This window comes from Olea europaea, chromosome 1 (assembly GCF_002742605.1).
Source record: "Olea europaea var. sylvestris chromosome 1, O_europaea_v1, whole genome shotgun sequence".
NCBI classification, from domain to species: Eukaryota; Viridiplantae; Streptophyta; class Magnoliopsida; order Lamiales; family Oleaceae; genus Olea; species Olea europaea.
Genome location: NC_036237.1, coordinates 25,375,326 through 25,397,349, shown reverse-complemented (window position 1 = coordinate 25,397,349; position 22,024 = coordinate 25,375,326). Strand labels below are relative to the sequence as shown.

At 35.7% G+C, this 22,024-nt stretch overlaps 1 protein-coding gene across 7 annotated transcripts; it reads right to left on the bottom strand.

Annotated features, from left to right (window-relative positions):
- Positions 1-981: 981 nt before the first annotated feature.
- On the bottom strand, positions 982-19,288 carry LOC111398450 (ENHANCER OF AG-4 protein 2-like). 7 transcript variants are annotated; one of them, XR_002703344.1, is made up of 15 exons: positions 18,909-19,288; positions 17,890-17,966; positions 12,269-14,263; positions 11,676-12,186; positions 11,417-11,525; positions 10,918-11,030; positions 10,656-10,843; positions 9,111-9,789; positions 8,601-9,036; positions 6,179-6,298; positions 5,981-6,075; positions 4,541-4,688; positions 3,130-3,345; positions 1,327-1,393; positions 982-1,173 (listed from the first exon to the last, which is right to left on the bottom strand). XR_002703344.1 is itself a non-coding variant. In XM_023025354.1 (12 exons), the coding sequence occupies exons 1-11, from the start codon at positions 19,017-19,019 to the stop codon at positions 6,008-6,010; spliced, it is 4,407 nt and encodes a 1,468-aa protein (XP_022881122.1). In that variant the 5' UTR covers positions 19,020-19,288; the 3' UTR covers positions 4,322-4,688; positions 5,981-6,007. The 7 variants fall into 7 exon arrangements, 1 of the variants encoding a protein (XP_022881122.1); XR_002703342.1 differs by having other exon boundaries at positions 1,327-3,345; XR_002703343.1 differs by having other exon boundaries at positions 982-1,393.
- Between the last annotated feature and the right edge of the window lie 2,736 nt (positions 19,289-22,024).

The window sequence follows — 22,024 nt, the reverse complement described above, 5'->3', positions numbered from 1 at the left end:
TCAATCTATTGGAAATAAAGAAAGTAGGTTCTCAACCTATTATTTTATCGTTTGAAATTCTCTACTTTTTCTTTTTGTTGCACTTGAGTCCCCAATGGATAATTTTACCCACATCTTTGATATATATAAAAAAAATAAAAGGGTAAACTCAGATTTTTATTGAAATTGACTTGGTATTACTATTATCTAAGTAAATTAAAACTCATACTTATCTACTCCACATAGAAGATGATATCTAGTTTGATAGACGTAATAAGATCGTTTATTCGAACCTTCATTTGGTTTAGATTTTCTAAAACTTATTTTTCTCAAAATCATTTTCAATCGTAAAATAATTTTGCCCGTGAACACAACTTTTCTCTACTTTTTAATTATATATTCTCTAAAAATAATCATTTTTTCACCAAATTTACATCAAACGTGCACCGAATATGAAATCTTCTTCTCTCGTGTTTGTATAAATAGAATCTCCCTTATCCAAATTTGTGAAATAAGTTATGGATTATCTTGGGAGCGAAACTTAAAATCCTTTGTAATCTCATCTCATATGTACTGAGTGATTTTTTTTTTTTTTTAGTATATAGGTTCTTGGTTGTACTTGAGTGTTTGATGTGTGAAAAAGAATTACTATGCAATTGTACAAATATTTCACATGATAAATTTATTTTAAGGTCCATGATTTTTCTCCAATTTTTAAGTAAAACTTTGTGTTATTTTTCTTTATATAATATATTTTTATGGCCCTTCTAAATGATTTTCTAAAACCCCTTATTCTTTCATTAATTAATAATAATAATAAGAGGAGGAATAGAAACAAAAATACTAAAAGAAAAGATAAAAAACTAAATCTATCTAGGGGTGAGTTTCGTTTTTTGTGCCCTTTTTATTTTTTATTAGAAATGAGTTAAAAGTTATCTTTCTAACACAAAATAAATAAATAAATAATAAATAATAAATTTTCTCAAGTGAAGTCGTCAATCGGATGGAGACTATCTGTTGTTTTTCCCAAATAAATAACTTTGTTTTGAATTAATATTACAAATATACACCTTCTATTCTTGAAGGGTGTAGTTTCAACCCCCAAAGCATCTCTTCAGCTTCCCCTCTTCACAGTTCACAGTACATGCCAAAGACACAAGAAGCAAGCACCACAATCTAGTCATTGTCAATCCTCTAGGACATATCAATAGGGACATGTGCAATTAGCACCCACCAAACAACATACCGACAACCAAAAAAAAAGTAAGAAATTGACGATTGTTTACACAGTGTTGAGTTTCTAAAAAGTATAACATGATTAAAAGGTAATTAGATAGCCACGTGTACCTTTTAAATACTCGCTTTAGGAATTGTCAATTGCTAGCCAACATGAGTTCTGTGCACTATACGTTCGCTAAAAAAATAATACTGTTAGCACATAACATTTGGTCAATTGACAGTGTAAACTATGATGTCAAGCGGCCAATTCCTCGGTAGGAAGTTACAATTTCTAGCAAGGAATATATTAATTGTACATAATATGATGTCCATAACGATATTCACCAATTCACATAGAAGAGAACCCACTTCGGATAAACTATATTTTATTAGAAGTGACCCCCCCTTCATGTGAAATGATGAATATCGTTATGAACACTCTGATGTACGTGTAGCATCACCCTTTTGGCAATACCTTGCAAGGCACATCGCTTCTTAAGGGGAACAACACACTTGTAACATGATTCAATGCCATGTGTGCTTCCATTCAAGCGCATTGTCAATATGGGTTGTCCATGAGCAATGTGCATTGACCAAATATCAAAATATGTTCACAGAGGAAGGGACATGTCATCGACTCACAGTGGCCAACACTTTTTTCAACTTGTGACCGACACTTCTAGTTTACTTATGTCAATTTTTTAGTTCAAGGATCTCAAATCATCACGTACTTGAACTCAACTATAGGATAGATGAAGGGGGTGTACAAATTTTACCGGGCTGGGATACGAAGGGGTGAACGGTAGGTGACGAGGAAAATATGACACAACGAAGATAAATTAGAACGTATGATCAACAAAAATAAAAGTTAAAGATATAAATATTTCAGTTTGGTCGTTAGAAAGAGAGAATTCAAGCAAAAAATTTGCCCACATTAAAGTTTTTGACCTTCAGTACAAAAATGAAACTAAAAAAAAAAAGGTAGTTGACTAATCTTCATACAACGCCGAAAAAAGATACAGAAATTAATGAAAAAATACCTAACTTTTGAAATTGACAAAGTTGACTTAACCACACACTCAATAGATTTAATTTTCCACTAATACATTTATTACCTAACATTGTATAGTACTATAATAGATTATTTTGTGTTATTTCTTCCATGCATATATTTATTACGTAATATTACATACATGAAAATTTTTATAATTTCCTTTTTAATATTTTATTTGATATTGTAAACATTACTTTACGAAACAGAGCATGCATATTGTTATTTCAGTCCTTCCTCAGAGTCACAGACTACTTTAGAAAACCCTAATTTAGATGCACTATTTTTTCTTCAGTACCGTTAGAGAAACAAAGCATAAATATCGTAATTTTTGTCATTTCTCAGAACTACCATTCTTGTCATGTAAACTGGAAAAACCCTCATTTATATGCAATCTTTCTTCTTTAGTACCGTTCGATAAACAAAACAAGAACATAGTAATTTTTGTCCTTTCTCAAGACTGTCATTTGTATCATAAACTAGAAAAATGCACCCATTGTTTTACAGTAACATGACCATCGAAAAGGAAGTTTCTTTTTTATCTGTTCCCCCCTTCGGTATTTCCAGTTCCGAGTTTCTCTTTAATTTGTATCTGTCATTTTTCCATAAACCATTCGTCTTTGAAGCACTATATTCTAAATATTAACGTGCAAATCCTGCTAGTATTTTCTTCATTAATATCATAAACTGTATTTCTATAAAGCCATAGACCAATCTAACTGTTTTTTAAATCGAACCACGAAATTTTCAGGTATCTACCCAGACCAAACTTACCATATTTTATATGAAATCAAAGTACATATGAGAGGGGCTCCAAAGATTACATTAAAAAGATATATTTGAAAAGAAATATTGTAAGCATGTGATTCATTCATAATTACCTAATTAAATCTTCAGTTATCAAGCTCGTCCTCGAATGTAGAGCATTTCTTGGTTTTGTTGAAAGATCTCGCACAAGAAACTCCTCATACTGCCTGCATAATTGATAGCAAGCAAATCTGCTGCCTCATTACGCTCATGTAAGAGAGTGATACCGAGTTATAAATCTAAATAAGTATTTGCACCCTCCGTCCAAGATCAGCCCCATGCTCAATAATCTGAATAATCACCATTGCATCCGATTCAATGTGTATAAGAAGAAAAGACTAAAATAGGCAAGAATTCTGCTTCGAGGTTGGTACAATTGCCATAAAATCCAAGAAAGCAATAAGATCTCTCACTTGATCACCCCAACACTAAACCTGTATTGCCCAATCTCCGGTTGGCTCCATTTTGCAACAATAAGCCTTAAAATGCTTGATCCCCATGGACCGATCTATTTCAACATCACCACACCAATGTATTTCCAATAATCACTCAGCTTTGGAATTTGATGTTTACTAGTCCATTACTTCAGATATTATTATATATAAGCCATTAAGTTCGTATTTGATTAGGGTTATAGTGAGGAAGCATTTGGGATTAACAATGTACCTCAGACGTCTCTCCTTCAAACCAAATTTACCCATCTAAATTAATATTTAACACAAATCTAAATCACTCAAATTTTTACCCACGCTCCATCTCTGTTTGAACCTCGTCTCTAACTCCCTCAAGAACCGTTTTCGACAACTCTAGTAAATTACCTAAGGCACAGCAAAAGTACATGAATACCAAAAATTTAGTTTGTGCGTGCATGCGTGTAGAAGCTTATCATGAATACTCAATTGACCGGTCATCATATTAGCAGATAAACGTATTCCCAAGCTTAACAAAGTCTGAACAAAGAATAACAGAGATTGTGTATTATTTCCAGCTTAAATCTTGCTCCACATTAATGCCATAGAAGAAGAGCATTTTGAATTGAAATACAGGTCCTGGTTTTCTGAAACTAGAGACACGCATGCAACTTCAACACAGGTGCATAAGCATCTTGTGCATAAAAAACTTATCCATGCAACCAATGGCCAACCAGATAGGTCAAGTGATGTCTAAAAATACATGTAGAAATTGTTGAACAAACATCAAGAAGAGGATAGGCAAGATTTGTTAGAATTTACTCCATGTACCTCCTTGATAGAAGGAAAAACGACAGTCATAAAAAGAATATTAATTACTATGGTAAGAAAATGTTATTTACTTGTACACGTCAATGTACATACCAGATTAACTCATATGAACAAAAAGAGGTAAGGTGGATAGAAAAACTATCAGCATGACTTGTAAAGTGTACCTCCAACAAAACCATTTTTGATATATATCAGTCATAATACAAGTATTGGTGTAATGGGGGGAAAAAGGGCTTAAACTTACATGTCTGTCGGGTGCATTTGTCAGGAAAAATTCTAATATACAGAGTCCTGCCAAAGGGTCTCCACTTAACAATTCCTTTTTGGTGCTAATTCCAAAATTCAGTTGGAGCATTATTAATGCAAATCCTACTTGACCTGCCTCCTATAACCTGAACATAGTAGAGAAAAGAAAAACATAATCCATCAAATAATAACAAAAAAGTTTGATTTAGGGGAGTGGCTGTTAAATAGGTATTCCTATGCCAACAATCATGTGAAGAAAGAATGCACAGTTTTATAAAATTAATGTAGACTGGGATATAAGTAGCAACGTAGCACATAGTTGGGAAGATCTCACTCAAGATCAACCAACTTACAGGTCTGTTACATGTTGGTCACCAAACTTCAATTTGTTTCAATTATTTCAGTTTGACCATTCAGTTTGTAACAATGATCAAAACCAACAGCCAATCCCACAGGTTGGCAGAATGAGTGACTTGGCATTTCTTTGAGGCTAAATCAACAGTTAATTTAGCAAAGAAAATGAACTGGATCAAAATCTTAATCCACTCCTCAAAATTATCCTTAGTAGCAAAAAAATTAACTACTTAACGTCAAACAAGCACCAGGTCATGCAATCTATTAGTTACATGATACTAGGTGCAAGTTTTAGCCAGCTACTGCTTAACTGAAACAAAAATGTGAGATGATGAAATTGAAATTAACTTGTAACTTGTGTGACCAGAATGAAACAAACATGTAATTGAGTGACCTCCACGAAATTTTTTCCAACGTAATTTTACTTTGCAAGGACATGTCATCCTAATGTGACCTCAAAATAAAACCCAGCCTAAGAATCTCATATACATTTTAAGAATATGGTTCAAAGAGATCATCAGAAATAGAGCATAGCAAATGATAACAGGTAAGTCCACAGAGACACGGTAACTCATCTAAATCTATGAAGCACAATTATGTACACATTACACAACATAAACACGCGTTAATGGACCTGACCTTTCCAATGAAGGACATGGACACATAGGGATACACCATATCTCTTGAAATTATACATTTAAATATGTCATTTTCATTATTATACAATCATTTCTCTATAAAATTGATATTCTTTTCAGCTTTGATATCAGATTTTGCTAATTAAATCATTTTTATATGAATGTTTATCCTTGTACTTTGTACCATTAAAAGGAAATAAAATATTCTTCTATCAAAATTTGCAAATAATACTGATTAACATATATCACAATTGAGCATGTCAGGAAGGTGTCCCTAGCATGTCAAAATTTTGAAAAATTATATAAAAAATAGAACAAGATACATGGCATGTGCAGGACCGTTGGACACATGGCCCTTTGTCCGAGGACTGTCCAGGCTTCTATGAAAACAAGATGATTTCAGAACATGTCCATGCCTCGCAAAGAGGCGAAGTTAGAAAACTCACCAAAAAACAATAGGCTTTAAACTAATTCTACGCTGGCCTCCAGTTGAGGGTGGACATTTCTGGTCTCCAAGGCATCATCTGTGGAAAAGTATGACCTGTTGAAAAATACAAGCACAAAGTTACTCCTACTATAAACTGCAGTTCTAATAGCAAAGGAATCCATGGGATATTAAACGGAGCATGTTCACAAAAAGATACCTGGGATAGGATTGGCAATTGGCAGTGCATTTGGCGCGCGGGGAGGGGGAGGGGGAGGGGCAGAGATGTGAAAACCAACTGTACTCATAGGAGGCCTTTCCAAAGGGAATCCAGAAATACCTGCCACAGGTAAGTTCATTAGAACTGTACATGGACATGCAGTCACTGAAAATCTAGTAACTGCTAGCATCAGAATGCACAGAGAACATGTATCCAAGATTCAGTGAATCAAGAAATATTTTTTCTGAGTCTCAAGCAGCCAAAACATATTTACTTTTCATACTCTTTTAAATAATTTTTATGACATCTTCTAGTACTCTTTTCAAAAGGCAGTGCATCATTTCATGCCTTGGTAAGTAAACTTAAGTGGGGAAAAAATTCCACCAGGACCCACTTACAAACCCCCATGAGCTTCAAAGCCGAATAACCAATCCAGAACCAGCATTTTGAAATTATGCTCTGTATTGCACAAGAAATGTAAAAACGCAAGACTATCTTCAGGAATACAGTAGAATTGAAGCCCCATGCATGGTACCCTTAAAACTACCTACTATAAGATGAAAACTTACGAACATTAGGCCATATCAATAAAAATTTGAAAAATGACTGTAATTACATTATAAAATTATGACAGTGTAGGAACTTTGAGTAGATGATAGATCTACATACTAGTTCAAACAATTGAGAGTTATTCAAGTGTATATTTTTCATCTATAACTAAGCATATCAATAGCGGGTCTTTTATCAATATATTTACATTCCAATTTAGAACCCACCTCTTCTAGTAAGTGATAGTAGAAAAGCACAAGTTAAAAAAAGATCACAACTATTTCAAAAGGCCCAAGGATATATAAAAAAGTTAGCAAAACATTTGGATTTATAGATACCATCCACATTTGCATCTTTGTGTATCCTTTCCTCAAACTCATGAAGTATCAGATATTTCATATACAACAACAATTGTCCATTCTTATTTACCTAAATTGCATCAAAATATATTTCAGCAACATCAACCACAACCGAGATGGTAAGTAAAGATTCTTAACATTATTTACCTTAATTACATTAAAATATATTTCTACAACATCAACCATAACCGAGATGGGAAGTAAACAGCTTTACTGGTTCATGATCATTTGTGTCCAAATTTACTGTCTCGTTGAAGGCATAGAGGAGGTTATTCATATGTTAAAAACAATTTGGGTAACTGAAATACCATGGGAACTGCCATCTTTTTGCATGAAAAAAATAAAATAAACTCCATCTGAAAGGGGACTTCTACGAGAAAGGGGGGAATGAGATACAAACTATGTACTTAATGCACAAGTAGTCAAGGCAAAGATTCATCTTTTAGCTCATCCTGAAGACAAGAAAATCATGGCTGATGATACCTTTCACTGCAAGCTTGGGTCGACGTCACAATACCTTAAAAATTGAAGTTGAAGGGGGGAGAAACCAAATATACAAAGCTCTTTGCTTCAAAGAATTTCTATACCTAGTGGAGAGGCTAGAGAGTATTATAGTACTGATTTTATACTCCCCAAAAAAGAGAGAGAGCAACAAGTTTCTTGAAATAAAATATATTTGGGATACACGTTCAATATTTTGTTATGACCATCTTATTTGTATTGTGCAGTTCAAATTTCCAAATGCTTGCATATAAATTCTATCCGATAGAACTTGTTTTATTATTTACAAGTTTTCATTTTGTCATCATTAATCATGTATTTGAAATTCTTATTAATAGATCAGGTATCGAAGTCCCCCGTGCATGAAATTGAAACATTTCCTTTGTAGAAAATTTAACTGGTTCAAGACAATTAGAGGGAATAGTTTCTGAAATTTAATTTAACCTCAGAATAAAAATAACAATAAGGTGTAAGACATTCGTTACCGAAGTCATCCTTGGTAAGGTGTAAGTAACCCATAAATTTAGGCTACTTCAGCTGAGGATACTATGTATATGAAGAACGATCTTAAAGGAAAGCCTAAAAGTAGTAATAGCTACCTCTCATTTGATGTTCTGAGCGTGGAGGCTGAGATTAGACATTTCAGACATAATTGGTCAAAAATTTTGACCAAAAGTAACGAATAAGATCGCGGACTAAGTCTGGATTAAGTCAATATTATAAATTTGCAAAGTAAATGTCTCCACCACCCTCAGGTGGTAGATTATGTCGAGGAGTTACTTTCCATAATGAAGTCAATATATACATGCGACTGAAGGGGGAAGGAAAAAAAAACTCTTTATAGATGCATGCAGCTAATTAAATGTGTGACTATTTTATATTATGCCATTTGAACATAAAGAGTCATTATGAAAGATATTACAACAGATAGAATACTAGTTATAATAATTATGTGATTCTATATGATTGACTACTTGTCACGCTCATTGTAATCATAAAAGAAAAATGCACACCTTCTTGTGCAAAGGGTGAAGCTGAACAAGATATCCCTCCTGCCATCCATAAACTGTGTGGATGATCAGTATTAAACTCATTTGGTTGTGCCCGCCATTGTTCATCAGCAGCATATTGCCTCAGCCCATCAGAATTGTTTTGCAATGAGTAGGGGGGGTATGGGTGTTGTTGCTGGACTGAGGTTTTTGGATATGATATATGATTGGGTGGGTGATTCAGAAGCGGAGGCCTTTGTGCAAAGACTTGGGGATCCATTTCCGTATAAGTGCCACTGCGTCCATATTCTAAGGTCATTGACAAATTATATCCAGTGTGTTCTCGTACAGTGCCGACTCCAGCTGGAGTAAAGCAGGGTGTTTGCTGCGAAAATATTTCAGTTTTGACAGAAGCATCAATATGAGGAGTATTCGTTGTCATTTGAGCGAGTTGATTCCCCTGTAAAAAATAAGAGTTAATATGTAATCCTACTCTAATAACAGTGAAGGGAGTGGGACAGTCAGAAGCCTTACAATGGGTGTGCCAGAAACTTCATTTGGTAAAGGACGTTGTTGATATGCTGCCGCGAGGGAGGAAGTAGATATTGATGACGAAAGTGAGGCAATGTTTTGGGACATCAATAAAGGCTGTGGAGGCAACGATGGCGTGGGAAGTAATGCAGGAGGACCAATTGGTGGTGGAGGAAATAGAGAAACCTGTGATGAAGGAAGCGGCGGCGGCGGCGGTGGCAATGGAGATGATGAAGGTGGCGGCGGAGGTGGTGATGGAAGTGGTGAAGTTGGTAAAGGTGGAGTTGCAGGCGGAGAATCAATGGGCAAAGGTGGCGAACCCTCAGGTAGAGGCAACAACTCAAAAGAATTGATTGAAGCTGACACCAAAATCATATCTGCATCTGGCTGAATTTTATCAGTCTCAAAAGCCCCATTGGTAGAAAGTGGTTTTTCATCTTTTTGGTGTTCAGACACATCCTCCATTTCAAGCTCGCCATCGACATCTTCTAAAATGAAGTGATGCCTGTCACTTGGAGTAACTGCACAATTTTCAGGATCTCCAATGATAGGCATACCTTCTGATGGTGACCTATCTGCAACTTCCTTGCACAAATGAGCCTGGATATTATCCTGATCTTCCTCTTCCTCTTCTACAAATGTGTGATATGACAAAAGGCCATGTAGTTTAAACGATGTGTTGCTGAAAAAACAACATAAGTTATAAAGCTGAAAGTGAATACAGAAACTAACATATCAATTTACAAAACCAGGCAAAGACAGATAATACTGCATGTGCATATCCAAGTACCCCTCACAGAACAGACACCCACCCTACAAGAGAGGACACGTACACTCGATACTCCAATAAATAAACACAATTACATGACAGAACAGATACATGATAAAAGTCATGAGCAAGATGATAAAGAATAGAGACGGGCAGGGATAATAGCACAATGTTTGGCTAAAGACAGAACTCCATATCATCAGGTTTCCAGGAAAACAACCTCCTAAATAAAGAAAGTACAAGAGATTGTGCACACTGTGCCAATGCCATTACCATAATATGAAAATCAAAGTAAAACGAGTAATTGCCAATGGCAATCAGAATGAAGGGCACAAACGTACGGCGGACACTTTAGTTATTCAATTTGAACTCCTTGTTATCTGGTTTGGTAGTGGAAATTAACCCCAAGTCAATAGGACTCTAGATCAGTTTAATACCTTATCCATGTCTGAACAAAAAAGTATCTGTTGACAGATAAAACAACTACCGCGATTCACCCAAAATATGGCAGTCAAAATATTTAAAAATACGAAAAAGGCTCAAGAACTCCTTTAGTGTGTATCAGTGTAATTTGGAAAACTGAGCATGTAACAGAAAGCAGTGTCTTATCATAGGATTAAGATTAAAAACTCGAGCATGCTAGCAAGCTAGAAGTTCACCAGCTCTAATGAGTGTTATTTAGCTGTAGATTAAGGAATGTTGCAAGGCAAAACAATGATGTGCCAACACCACCTTCTTTTCCTAGAAAGTATTATTGTAGGAGGAGCAAATTTCGATACCTGCCATATTCATCCACAAGTATGCCTTCCATTTCTCTAATAGGGTCGTCTATAGCTCGCTCAGCTCGGGAAGGACGCCTAAAGGAAAATCCAGCGGAAGCATCATCATTCACTGCACCAATATCATTCATATAGCGACGAAGAACAGACTCCGGCATGATTTTCCTCTCAAGCCATAATCGCAAGACCTAAGGAAAGATTGTAACTCAAATCATTCTGCACAGAGCTGAAAGGCTCACTTTCAGATATGAACTTTAGTCACCTTAAGACATTGACGACGATTCTCATGAGCACTTGCCCCAGGGGGAGCAGCAGCTCCTATGAGACGGGATAATGCTGCTTGAACTGCAGGAATATATGAAGCCCCTGCAATTCCTGAAGGAACAAAACAACCAAGAAAATTAAAATCAAATCTCCACCCAAAGAAGTGTTGTCAGAAGAAAAGAAAAAAGTCGGAAACTAAGACATTGACCATTCAATGAAACTGTTGGTGAATGCAATTTCAAGAACGAGGAAAGAATTATAAACAAATCTCCAACCAAAGAAGGAAGTATGGGTGATCTGGAGTAAAGGAAGAAGGGGAGAAAGAACTTAGACAATATCATACTCAGAGGACAACTAGCATAGCATGTTTGGATAGGCTTATAAGTTTACTGTAGCCCACTGAAACATGCTCAACATCAGGTACAAAAACATCCACTGAAACAGTCGGTGAATGTAATGTAATTTCAAGAGTACACAGAAACAAAGTAATANCCTACCTTTCTGACCATGAGAGCATTGGGTTATCGAATCAACTAGGAAAAACAGGTCCACTCTGCGATGAAAGCTGAGCTCGTTTTCCAACTTCTGAGTGAGAAGTTCCACAACCTGCATGAAACAATGCACTGAAATATAGTTGAATTGTCGCAAGAAAATGCATTCCATACAGAAAACACACAAACAAGAGAATAGCTGCAAGAAGAGTTGTTAACACAGTCAACTGCAACAGCTAGAAAGTTCCACATGTTGATAACTCACCTCATTGGCAATCCCATACTTTGCACAGTCAATTGCAAGACGAGTTGCTCGCCCAATGCTCTCTTTGGTCCTTGACAGCGTCTCTATCATTCCTTCAAATGAGTCACGAGCAACAGCTGCCTCAGTACCCCCACTTAGGGAACCCCCAATAACCCAATGACCCGAACTAACTCTCCGCTCCTCAAATTCTTCGGTCTCATGTTGATTATCTGATGAAAATTGGCGAAAATCAGAGGAAGGAGATGTTAAAGAAGAGCAAGAAGGCAATCCTTCTATATCCAGTTGCGGCATGTTGCTGGCTTTTGTTCCCTGTGATGCAGGATTTGGGCTCGAACTCCTTCGTGGTATGTCAGCATCAGAAAGCAAAAGAGGAGTCCCATGAGAGTTTTGAATATGAGCTTGTCTCTTCTTTGCCTGAGCAGCAGCAATAAGATGTTTCATAGACATAACAGGGTCTGAAATTTTTGGGTCAATAGAGGAACTCGTCTTGACATCTCCACCAATAACCACCCTGAAAATGGCATAATAAAATGTGAGCATAAAGAATAAAGAAATGATTACCACAATTATGATGAAAAGAGTTTCCGAGATACCTTTCACCCAAGAATACAATACTTTCAGTTCGATTTCCCACTACAAGAACAGAATCATTGATTTCTGAATCTGATTTTGGAGTTGTTTTCATTCTCTCCCCTGAGTAAGCTGACTTGCTTCTTTCATTTGTTGTTTGATTAAGAGATGAATTTAACCTATCAGAAACTGAAGTGGGGCCAATATTGGACCCAGATGGAGCTTTCTTATGAGTTATATTAACGGGTGTCTTGCCAGAGTGCCTGTTTTGCAGTTCGCCTGATGGTTTGCCACTCATGACCGACCGCAGGGACCTTTTAGGTGAAAAGACTACTGGTCTAGTCTCCATAGGGGATATATTCGTGAAGTCTACTTGAGCAGGGCTAGAACATACGTGCGCAGCACCTATTTCTCTAGCTCTCTTCTCCATGCGTTGCTGAACAGTTGGTGATGAAGCTTTGTGGGGCATGGCATATGATACCAGTCCCTTAGACCCATCCTCAACTCTGCCTGAACCATTCCACTCTTGCTGATCATGGAGAGAACTCTCACCATGCATGTCAATTTTTTTTGTAGAGTCCAACACACGTGGAAGAAGAGAAACCTTAGCGACACATCCTCCATGAATTGGAGTTTTGGGCTCTTCATCATAATCATCATCCCACAAGCGAACAGCTTTCCGCTTTACCAGCAACTGTACAGCTGGGGATCGTTTATCAGAAAGGCCCTTTTTAAGAGCAGAAGAATTTCCCAATCTATTTTCGGAAACTAAAGCAGAATGACCCGTGGCCTCCAATGCCCCATGACGGCGCTTTGTTGGGGGGAGATCATCTTCATTGCCAGAAGAATTATAATCTTTCATGCTTTTCTGAAATCTGAAAGGCTCGCAGTTCTCCGCATCCCCTCCTGATGTTAACCGTTTAGGCTCTGTAATACTTATGATGTCATCAAGAGCATTAGTACTTTGAGAATCACTTTTTCTGTTTGTTTTGGTTTTCCCCTTGGTGGCATCACCCTCAATATCTGCAAATTTTGACCTTTTAGCAGAACATGAAACTACATTCCTATGAAAACTTTGTTTACCAGGCCTAGCACTAATTTTTTCTCCAGATATATCATCTTTGTTCCACTCCTTAAAATTGACTTCTATGTCCCTTGGACAATCATCTGCTGAACCAGAATGTTTTCTCTCTTTCAGTGATTTTTGTTCTTTCCTTCTACCAACATCTAAGCTTGACCTAGAAATATCCACAGATGAATCATTTGTGTTGCCATCAGAATTAATTTTCCTTACCAACCCATCTCCAGATTGCTCACGAGAAATATTAATGTGAAGACCCAAGTTATCACATGCTGATGCAACTGAAACAGCTTGGCCAATATTTTTGTGCATAACATTCACGCCGTCAGATTTCCTCTTTGACCCAATTGCCAGATCTGATTTGTGGCCATTTGTGAATTCGCTCTCCTTCCCATCAGAATGTCTCTGCTCAATTTTGTTATCACAAGACCCTTCCTCCTTAAGAAAGGAATGCCTACACAGATTGGTTGCTGACATTGACTCCTTCGACAAATCAGTCCCATACGTCGAAAGTTTATGCCTCTTTTTCGAATATATAAACAGAGACGAACTAGGATTTACATCATTCGAGATGGAGGTCTTTGTATCTTGACAGTCGGTCTCGCTAAGTCTATGTGAGGAATGCTCTAACCTAGAGCCTTGGTCACCAACTCCTTCAATCTTTGTCTTGTAATTTGGTCCTTCCCTGTTAGCCTCATCTTTTAGATTAGCCTCTGATTCCACTTGATCAACTGAAGGTGCTTCACACTCAAGATCCTGTTTATCCATATCATCTCCTACACTACTTGAACTTTTGCACTGTATCGCTTCAAACTCTTCGCAGATTTCCTTCACAGCTTTGGCAAAGTACTTAACTGTCTTAGGTTGGGGTCGAGCACACAATTTATCTTTTACCTCACTGGTGAATGCCTGAATATCAGCAGGAGCGACAAAGCCTCTGTCGAAAAGGAAAGAAAATTGAAAATAACCCCTGTATTTAAAGCATACAACTATATTTAAGAATATAAGAAGGAAACAAAGATTAAAAGGGTGCTTGCACAATCAAGAGAGGGAAGAACTTTATCCAACATTTGCTCATCAAACCAGGAATATTTCTAAAGGTCTTAATTATTCCCAACTTAGAAAAGCAATTATATATCAGCCTATAACAAATGGCAACCCTCTGCAGTAGATAGAATAATCCACGAAGAACAGACCATCTCAGCAGGGACCATCTCAACATCACCTGCTGATATTAGTTATTGCTGAGGAAGGTGAAATCTAAGAGTCAAAAATACTATTAGTAGTATACACTAAGGGTGCGTTTGATTGCAAGCATGGAATATGCATGGAAAGAAAATAAATTCTAGGTAATTCAATTGCCTAGAACTTATATACATGGAAATTTCCAATTAAATGTGTTTGATTGATTTAATTTTTAACTTAGAAGATATTATACTTATCCAATTTTTATTGGTGGGTAGATGAAATAAAGTGGATAAATGAGAGAGAGAGGGAGGGAGAATTCCCTGAAAAATAAAATCCTACTCTTCCTATGGAAAATATTTTCCTTGATTTTGAGAGAAAATGGTCGCGTGACCAAAAGTAGGAAAATATTTTCTACAGAAAAATGTCGATCAAACAACACAAAAGTAGGAATTTGAGTGAAAAACACATTTTTCATGAAAAATATTGACAATCAAATGCACCCTAATAGATGTAAACTATAAAGATTGCACATATGCTTCATCTAAAAGTAATTGCAAGGATATACCAAGTAGATACACCCATTTAAAAGGATATTGCAAGAGCAGGATCAATAATTCAGGGAACACACAGAACAGGACATAAATCGCTGATGCATCCGAAGGATTCCTATAAAGCACAAAATGACTAAAAATGTAATTCCCATTGATTGAACCACATATTTGAACACAGCACCACCGCAAGGGCTAATTGCAATAAGATAAAGGCCCACACAAAAACTAGGAAACTCATTCTCAAATTTGCAACCAACACGATATAAGAGAAACTGAACAGACTTTTCAGATTACATCCCATATGCATAGCCACTAATAGATGCTTCTTTCACACGTGCATGTATGATGTGTACAAGATACCCCAAAGAAGAAAAAACCTTGCTTCAAAGGAAAATTTCTTTTTCGAATAGCAAAAGAGAAATTTAACAACAGAAATAAAAAGGAGGATAGGATGTTCTCAATGACCAAAAACAATAGAAGCAACTAATAATTATTCAACAAGAATGGAATTTCAGCTATAGAACATTCTGTGCAAAACTTCAACCAAAGAGAAGAAAAAGGGAAAGAAAGGTTCACCCTGTCCTATACCCCCGGAAAATCTCAATCAAGTCTTAATTGACCAAGACATTAAATCAACCAGTTTGTCATGTACTTACTAGAGATAATTCTACATGAGCTGTCAATAGAGAATGATATGCTATCTACTGAATGTACTTGTCAAAGCCGCAATTGTCTCCAAAATCGATGTATACTTATTTTTCCTTTAATTAAGTCGTCTTGGTGCACAATGTAAAAGGCTCGAGGAAGCACTAATACAAAGGAGGAATTCTTGGATCCTTGGAATGGCAAGAACCTTGACGGTAGTTTGCAGCGTTGCTTCATCAGTATTTATCACTTTTTAGGAAAAATATGTTTACAGTTTAACAGGTACATTTATAATTTTAGAAAATCTGTATTTTTAAAATCTCTGTGATGTGTTATTTGAGAGTTAAGCCATATCTGCAGTTTATGTCAAGTAAATCGGGCTAATCTGGAAGATGATTCCTGCAGTTTCCAGAATAGTCACATTAATATAGGGAATTCTTGGATCTTGATTAATTATTGTATGGCTTCCAGTTTATGAAGGTGGATATTACTATTTTGTATAATTCAGCAGAATTAAATGATATTTCTTCTGATTGTGGGACACCAGATACCATTCAATGCTGAATGTCAAGCCTATGAATTCCAAGCAGTACGCTTGGTTTTCTTCATGTTCTTAATTTTAGACTTGTTGTGGCTTGATCCTTTGCCCAGATGTCATTTTTTGAACAACCTATTGTAGACCACATAAGTATCTTGGACTTCGTATGTAGTGTTCTAGGCACTCTCCAACACCCTAAGGAAACCACTTATCTTCTTTCTTTTCGTTTCTTTTCTTGTAAACCATCATTCTATCCTTTTCCTTAGTAGAATCATATCCACAATCACCCCCAAAATCACCCTGCCTCTCTACACAGAATCATATACATTACGCTTAATGCTGCCTATTTCCATCACACAAAGCACATTTTCCATATAAAAACTGACCCCTGACTATCAAAAGTGGAATAAACATTCGACGGTGCAATAGTTCAAAGACATTAATTGATCATGCCAAAAACATAAAGCAATCAGTGTCATCATTGAAGGTACTATATTTTTCTCTATTTCTCTTGCATTCACCAATCAAACCAGTCACCCAATTATTTAACCTAATCACTTCAATAATAGTAGCCTCAAATAACGGTATCTTTGTAACCATGCCGTTGTCATCATCAAGAACAACAAGAATTAACTGCAGGAGAACCTCACAAGACTTTATGTAGTACAGATTGTGAAAATTGGTGCGCCACAATTCACAGCAACATGTTTACCACAACTGCTTAAAAGAAATCCCTCAATATCCAAATGAATATACAGATATATCTTCTTATATATCCAGAGATAAAATAGCAACACATTTAATTCTGCATAATTTGGAATGTGGCTCTCACAAATTTCATCCAAAAAAGGTGCAGTGGGACGCCCAAAAAAAAGAGAACTAAATCCCGCAGCAGACTGAAAATTCACATAATTTTTTCTTAAAAAACATATATTTTAATCATGATATAAAGACACATCAAGAGACGAAGGGGTCATCTTGAAATATAAGAAAGGGGTCATTTTAAAATATAAGAAATCAATTTTGAAAATAAAATAGAAGATACATAACATATTTCCAACCCAGGACAACTAAGAATAAAGGAGAACAATCACGGTGAAGCCCGTTAAGCGGCCAAAAACTTTGTTCTCCCATTAATTGCCAAACGGTTTTCTTTTTCTTTAAAAATTCTAGAGTTCTCTTCCATCCAAACTACCCAAAATAGCCAAAACCAAAGTTATCCACAAAACACTGCCCAGCTTTTCCTAGCTAAAATCAATAAGTTTTCAACAAAGATCAAATTAGCTAAATGAAGTTTACAGTTCTAGTAGCAGTAAACTATTGAATGGTCCATGATGTCATGAGAAGGAGCCTATCAGTAAAGGATTAGACTTTCCCTCTTAATGAACTTATGCTGTTGTACACCACTATTAGTTCTCCTGGTACTAGGGAACGTAATTGTAAAACTGCAAAGTGGAAGTCCACATTCCTAAAATAAGAAACACATGGAGAGACAACTGTGTTTTCTTCAACAAATATTTAATTTTTTTTCCTCGTCAGCCAGTAAAAGAAAATGACTAAATGCACCAACCTCCACATTACCAATCAAGTCATTTCAGCATGTGTACAAGCACAAAAGAAGACTTAACATAGCGTGCTTACATTTCTTCTGTACCAAAGAATTCAACGAAAATTTTCTTGGGGTCAGGAGCTCTCTCCCAGTCTTCAGGTCTGCTAATCTGTAAATTTTAAATCCACAAATAAGACAAGAAAAGTTACGTAACTAGCAAAAAGTTCAAATCCCCTATTAGAAACTACGTGGTAATTCAACATAGCCCCATACAAAACAAAAACATGACAAAATACCAGTTCGACAAATCTGATTATTGAACAGATGTGTAAGCACAAAAAACTTATTAGAAGTGACGACAATTGAAATGCTAACAGTCATGATCAGCTCTCAACTCATGTTTGACAGTCAAAACTAGAGAGGGGTCTCGAATGGTGTGTCATTATGATGTTAGCAAGAGGAGAGTTACAAGCCCTCACCATTACCCAAAACCAATACTTGAAAGAAACTTTTACATGTAATAACTGAAAGCAACCTTGAATAGAGAGGATTTAGAAATATCCCCACGTAAAAGACACAATACACTCCACATACACGTGCATGCAGTGTCCCCGACATTCCTAACTCATTCTAGATTTAATCTGATGCACAGATTTTCCATCTAACCCTTATTTTTTAAATGACTCAAACAGGACAAGAGAAAATAAAAGAACCAAAGAAAAAAAATAATTTACTTCCAATTAATTGAGCAACGTACTACAACTCAAAAGAATACTAAATCCAAGTAAAAAGTAACACATGAAGCTAAATCAAACCCCACATTCAGATAGATTATGTATTGTTAAGACTACAAAAAGAAACACCAAATAGACAACCATTTTCTCAATGATTCAGCAGCACTGCAGATACCTCCTATATAGTAAAAGAATTTACATTCGTGTCTTGATTATAGATTTTCCTAAAATTCTGCAGGGCAATTATTCAAATATTAATAATTGAATATTACAAATTAAACAGAGGCACGGCTAAATAGGGAAATTGCACAATCCCTGGCATAACATATATGTTTAAGGAAATAACAAAGCAATGTGATGGAACGACCCAATGATACCTTGGCAGGCCAAGGAGGGTAACCCTTGACCTTGGCAAGGACGAGATCGCCCAAACTCAACTCGCTCTTTGTCCCCATGCCTTTTGCTCCACGCTTCCGGCCTGGAGCCATGGCTTTCGTTCTCCAATTTTCTTTTCTTCCAAAAAAAAAAGAAAAAGAAAAGAAAAGAAAAAAACCCTAAATTGAATTCCCCACAACGGCGTCACTTTCGAGTTTCCCCCGATTCCCTCTTTCTGTCTTCTACAGAAACCGATCACAATGAAGAGCTAAAGAGAAAATTGTATTTTTCTTACAGGGAGAGATTAAGGCGGTCGCTGACGAGAGAGTTTGGCAGAGAGAGAAGCACAGTAGAATATCTATGTGAGAGGGAAAAACCTCAAAAGGTAGGGGTAAAATTGTACTTATGGACGAGTTACCACGCACCCAAATCAAAGGTTTCTTTTATTTTTTGGAGAATTGCAGCCAAGGTATCAAACCTTCGATTTAATAGTAAATTTAACTCAAACCTTTCATTTAGTAGTAAATTTGACTTAAACCTTTCATTTATATCATCGTGATATCATACCTTTAAAAAATTTGCAGCTGAAATCCAAAATGATAGTTTCCATCATTTTGACTCCAAAAACCGTCAATTGAACCCAAGAATTAAAATTTAATAATTCCTTCCAAATAATGCAAGGAAATTTTCTCTATTAAATAAAAAATTTAAAAAACATAAAAAACCACAACCCCGCACCCCCCAACTCCCTTACCCCAATATCAATACCACCCCACGCACCCCCATCATTTCAATGTCGATCCCAATGCCAACTCAAAACTAGGCACCACATTAAAATCGGGAGCTCCCTCGCACACGAAAAAACTCATTTTACTTTTGTTAAAATCAATTTTTATATTCATGTATACCCAAATATCCAACTACACGGAGAAAGACAGTCCAGATGTCTTACATGAAAGATTACAAAGAGTGTTTGTCGGCACGGGTGACTCTCTTGGACACCCACCACTGGATTCTCCGACCATTGATGCCTTTGAGAAGAGCCATTAATGCAGAAAAGCCACCACAAATCCTATGGTATCTAAAAGCTTTTATGTTCTGTTCACTACGATTGCCTAAATTAGCAAACTAAAAATAATTTTCATTCGTGTAATTTTTGGATTCTGATGGAATGACCAACATTCTCAACTTTCATGTTTTGATTCCCTTTCATTGGCAACAAAAGTTCTCCAAATCTAGCAGCAATTGCCTTGGGATGCTCGAAATGAGGTGGGTCAATGACATACTTAAACCTAAGCCCATGTTTGGTTTTGATTAAAATCTTATTTTAATCTAAGTTAAAGTCAAACAATCAATATTATCTACATTTTTTATGAGTCCCACAAATTTTCAACCACACAATTCAAAACTTCTATCACGATTTACAAAAAAAATCTAATTTTAATCTCTACCAAACATCCTCTAAGTAGAGACAAAATGGCACCTAAAGGAGCTTCCGCAAGAAATTTTGATTGTGCAGCTTAATCTTTCATTGTCACCTCTTAATTGACAGGAGTTTCTAGAGAGACTGATTTTGGGGTCGACATTGAGGCGATGGTGTTGACGATGAGAGCTAGCAGCTAGGTGGAGTGTTTTAGTTTTGGATAAGAAAAGGAGATGGATGTGGTGGGAGGAAGTTTATGGTTTCGATTTTTGTTTTTCAATTTTTTATTTAATAGGGAAAATGTGTTATGCACTCAGTGTGGTATCAATTAAAAATTAGATTTTAATCTAAATCAAAATTAATAATTAATTTTAATCACTTATTTTATGGATTCTACAGTTTTTTAACTACACATTTCATCAATATTCATCAAAATCTATTAAAAATCTGATTTTAATAACAATCAAATAGGGGCTATATATCCAAGATGCCCTTGCCTTATCTGGAAAAAATTATTAAGTTTTTAATTTCTAGGGTCAACTGACTAGGAGTGGGCATTCTTTTTCAAAACTGGTTGAATCGGACCGGAACTGTTTAGAATCAGTCAGTTCGATTCTGGATCTTCTAAAAACCAATTTGATTTTGGTACAAATTATTAAAAATTGATCAGTTCCTGGTTCTAGTATGGGAACCATCTAAAACAATTCTCATAGGATTTTTTTATTTTTTGGTAAAATATATGACTCAATCTCCAATCACTTTTATAAAAAATAATCGAGTTCCTTCTTCATTTTAGACTCCAGCATTGTACTTCTTCTTGTAGATTATTTCATTCTCTCTTCTTATTATTCTTTGATTAATTGATTCTCAAACCAAATTAGAATATTGGGTAAATCTACACCTGAATAAATTTATTTACAATATATAATTTTATTTCTAGGATGCGAAATTTTTATTTTATTTTCACTTTGATTACATGGTTTTGATCCAATCGAAATTTTTCATCTAGATTTCTACAAATTATAACTGATAGAACCAGAAGTTGCAATAAATTTTTAAAGGGTGTCCAATTCAATGTAGGATTTTGATTTTGATGGAAGCTTGTTTAATCATTCGAGTACTATGCGGTTTATATAGATTAATGATTGCTTGATGATAGTAATTTATATTATTTGAATATTGTTTTTAAATTTGTATAGTTTTCTTTTAATTTTTGAATAATATGTTCGATTTTTCTATATTTTGTTAAAAGTATCGCGTTGGTAGCATCTTTGAATTTTTTATTAGTGAATATTTTATTTTGACATTTTCAACGTAAAGAACCAGACCGGACCAAATTCAAACCGATTAGTTCAATTCCATAGCTAACTATGGAACCAATGAGTTCACTTCTAAAATTCTCATTGGTATTTGGTTTGGTTTGGTTCCCTTTGGAATCGGACCAAACCAGACCGTGGCCACTCCTACAACTGACTGTTTTTGGGTCAAACTGATGTAAACTGTCATTTTGGACTTGAACTGCAAATTTTTTAAATGTTTGGTACTTACGACAGCACAAATAAAAGATTCGAGTCAAGACCGCTACTAGATGAAAATTTTGGTACTTTGCCTGCAATTCTCCCTTTCTTTTTTGCCCTTTATAAGTAGATTTGAAAAAAAGATATATATATATATATATATATATATATATATATA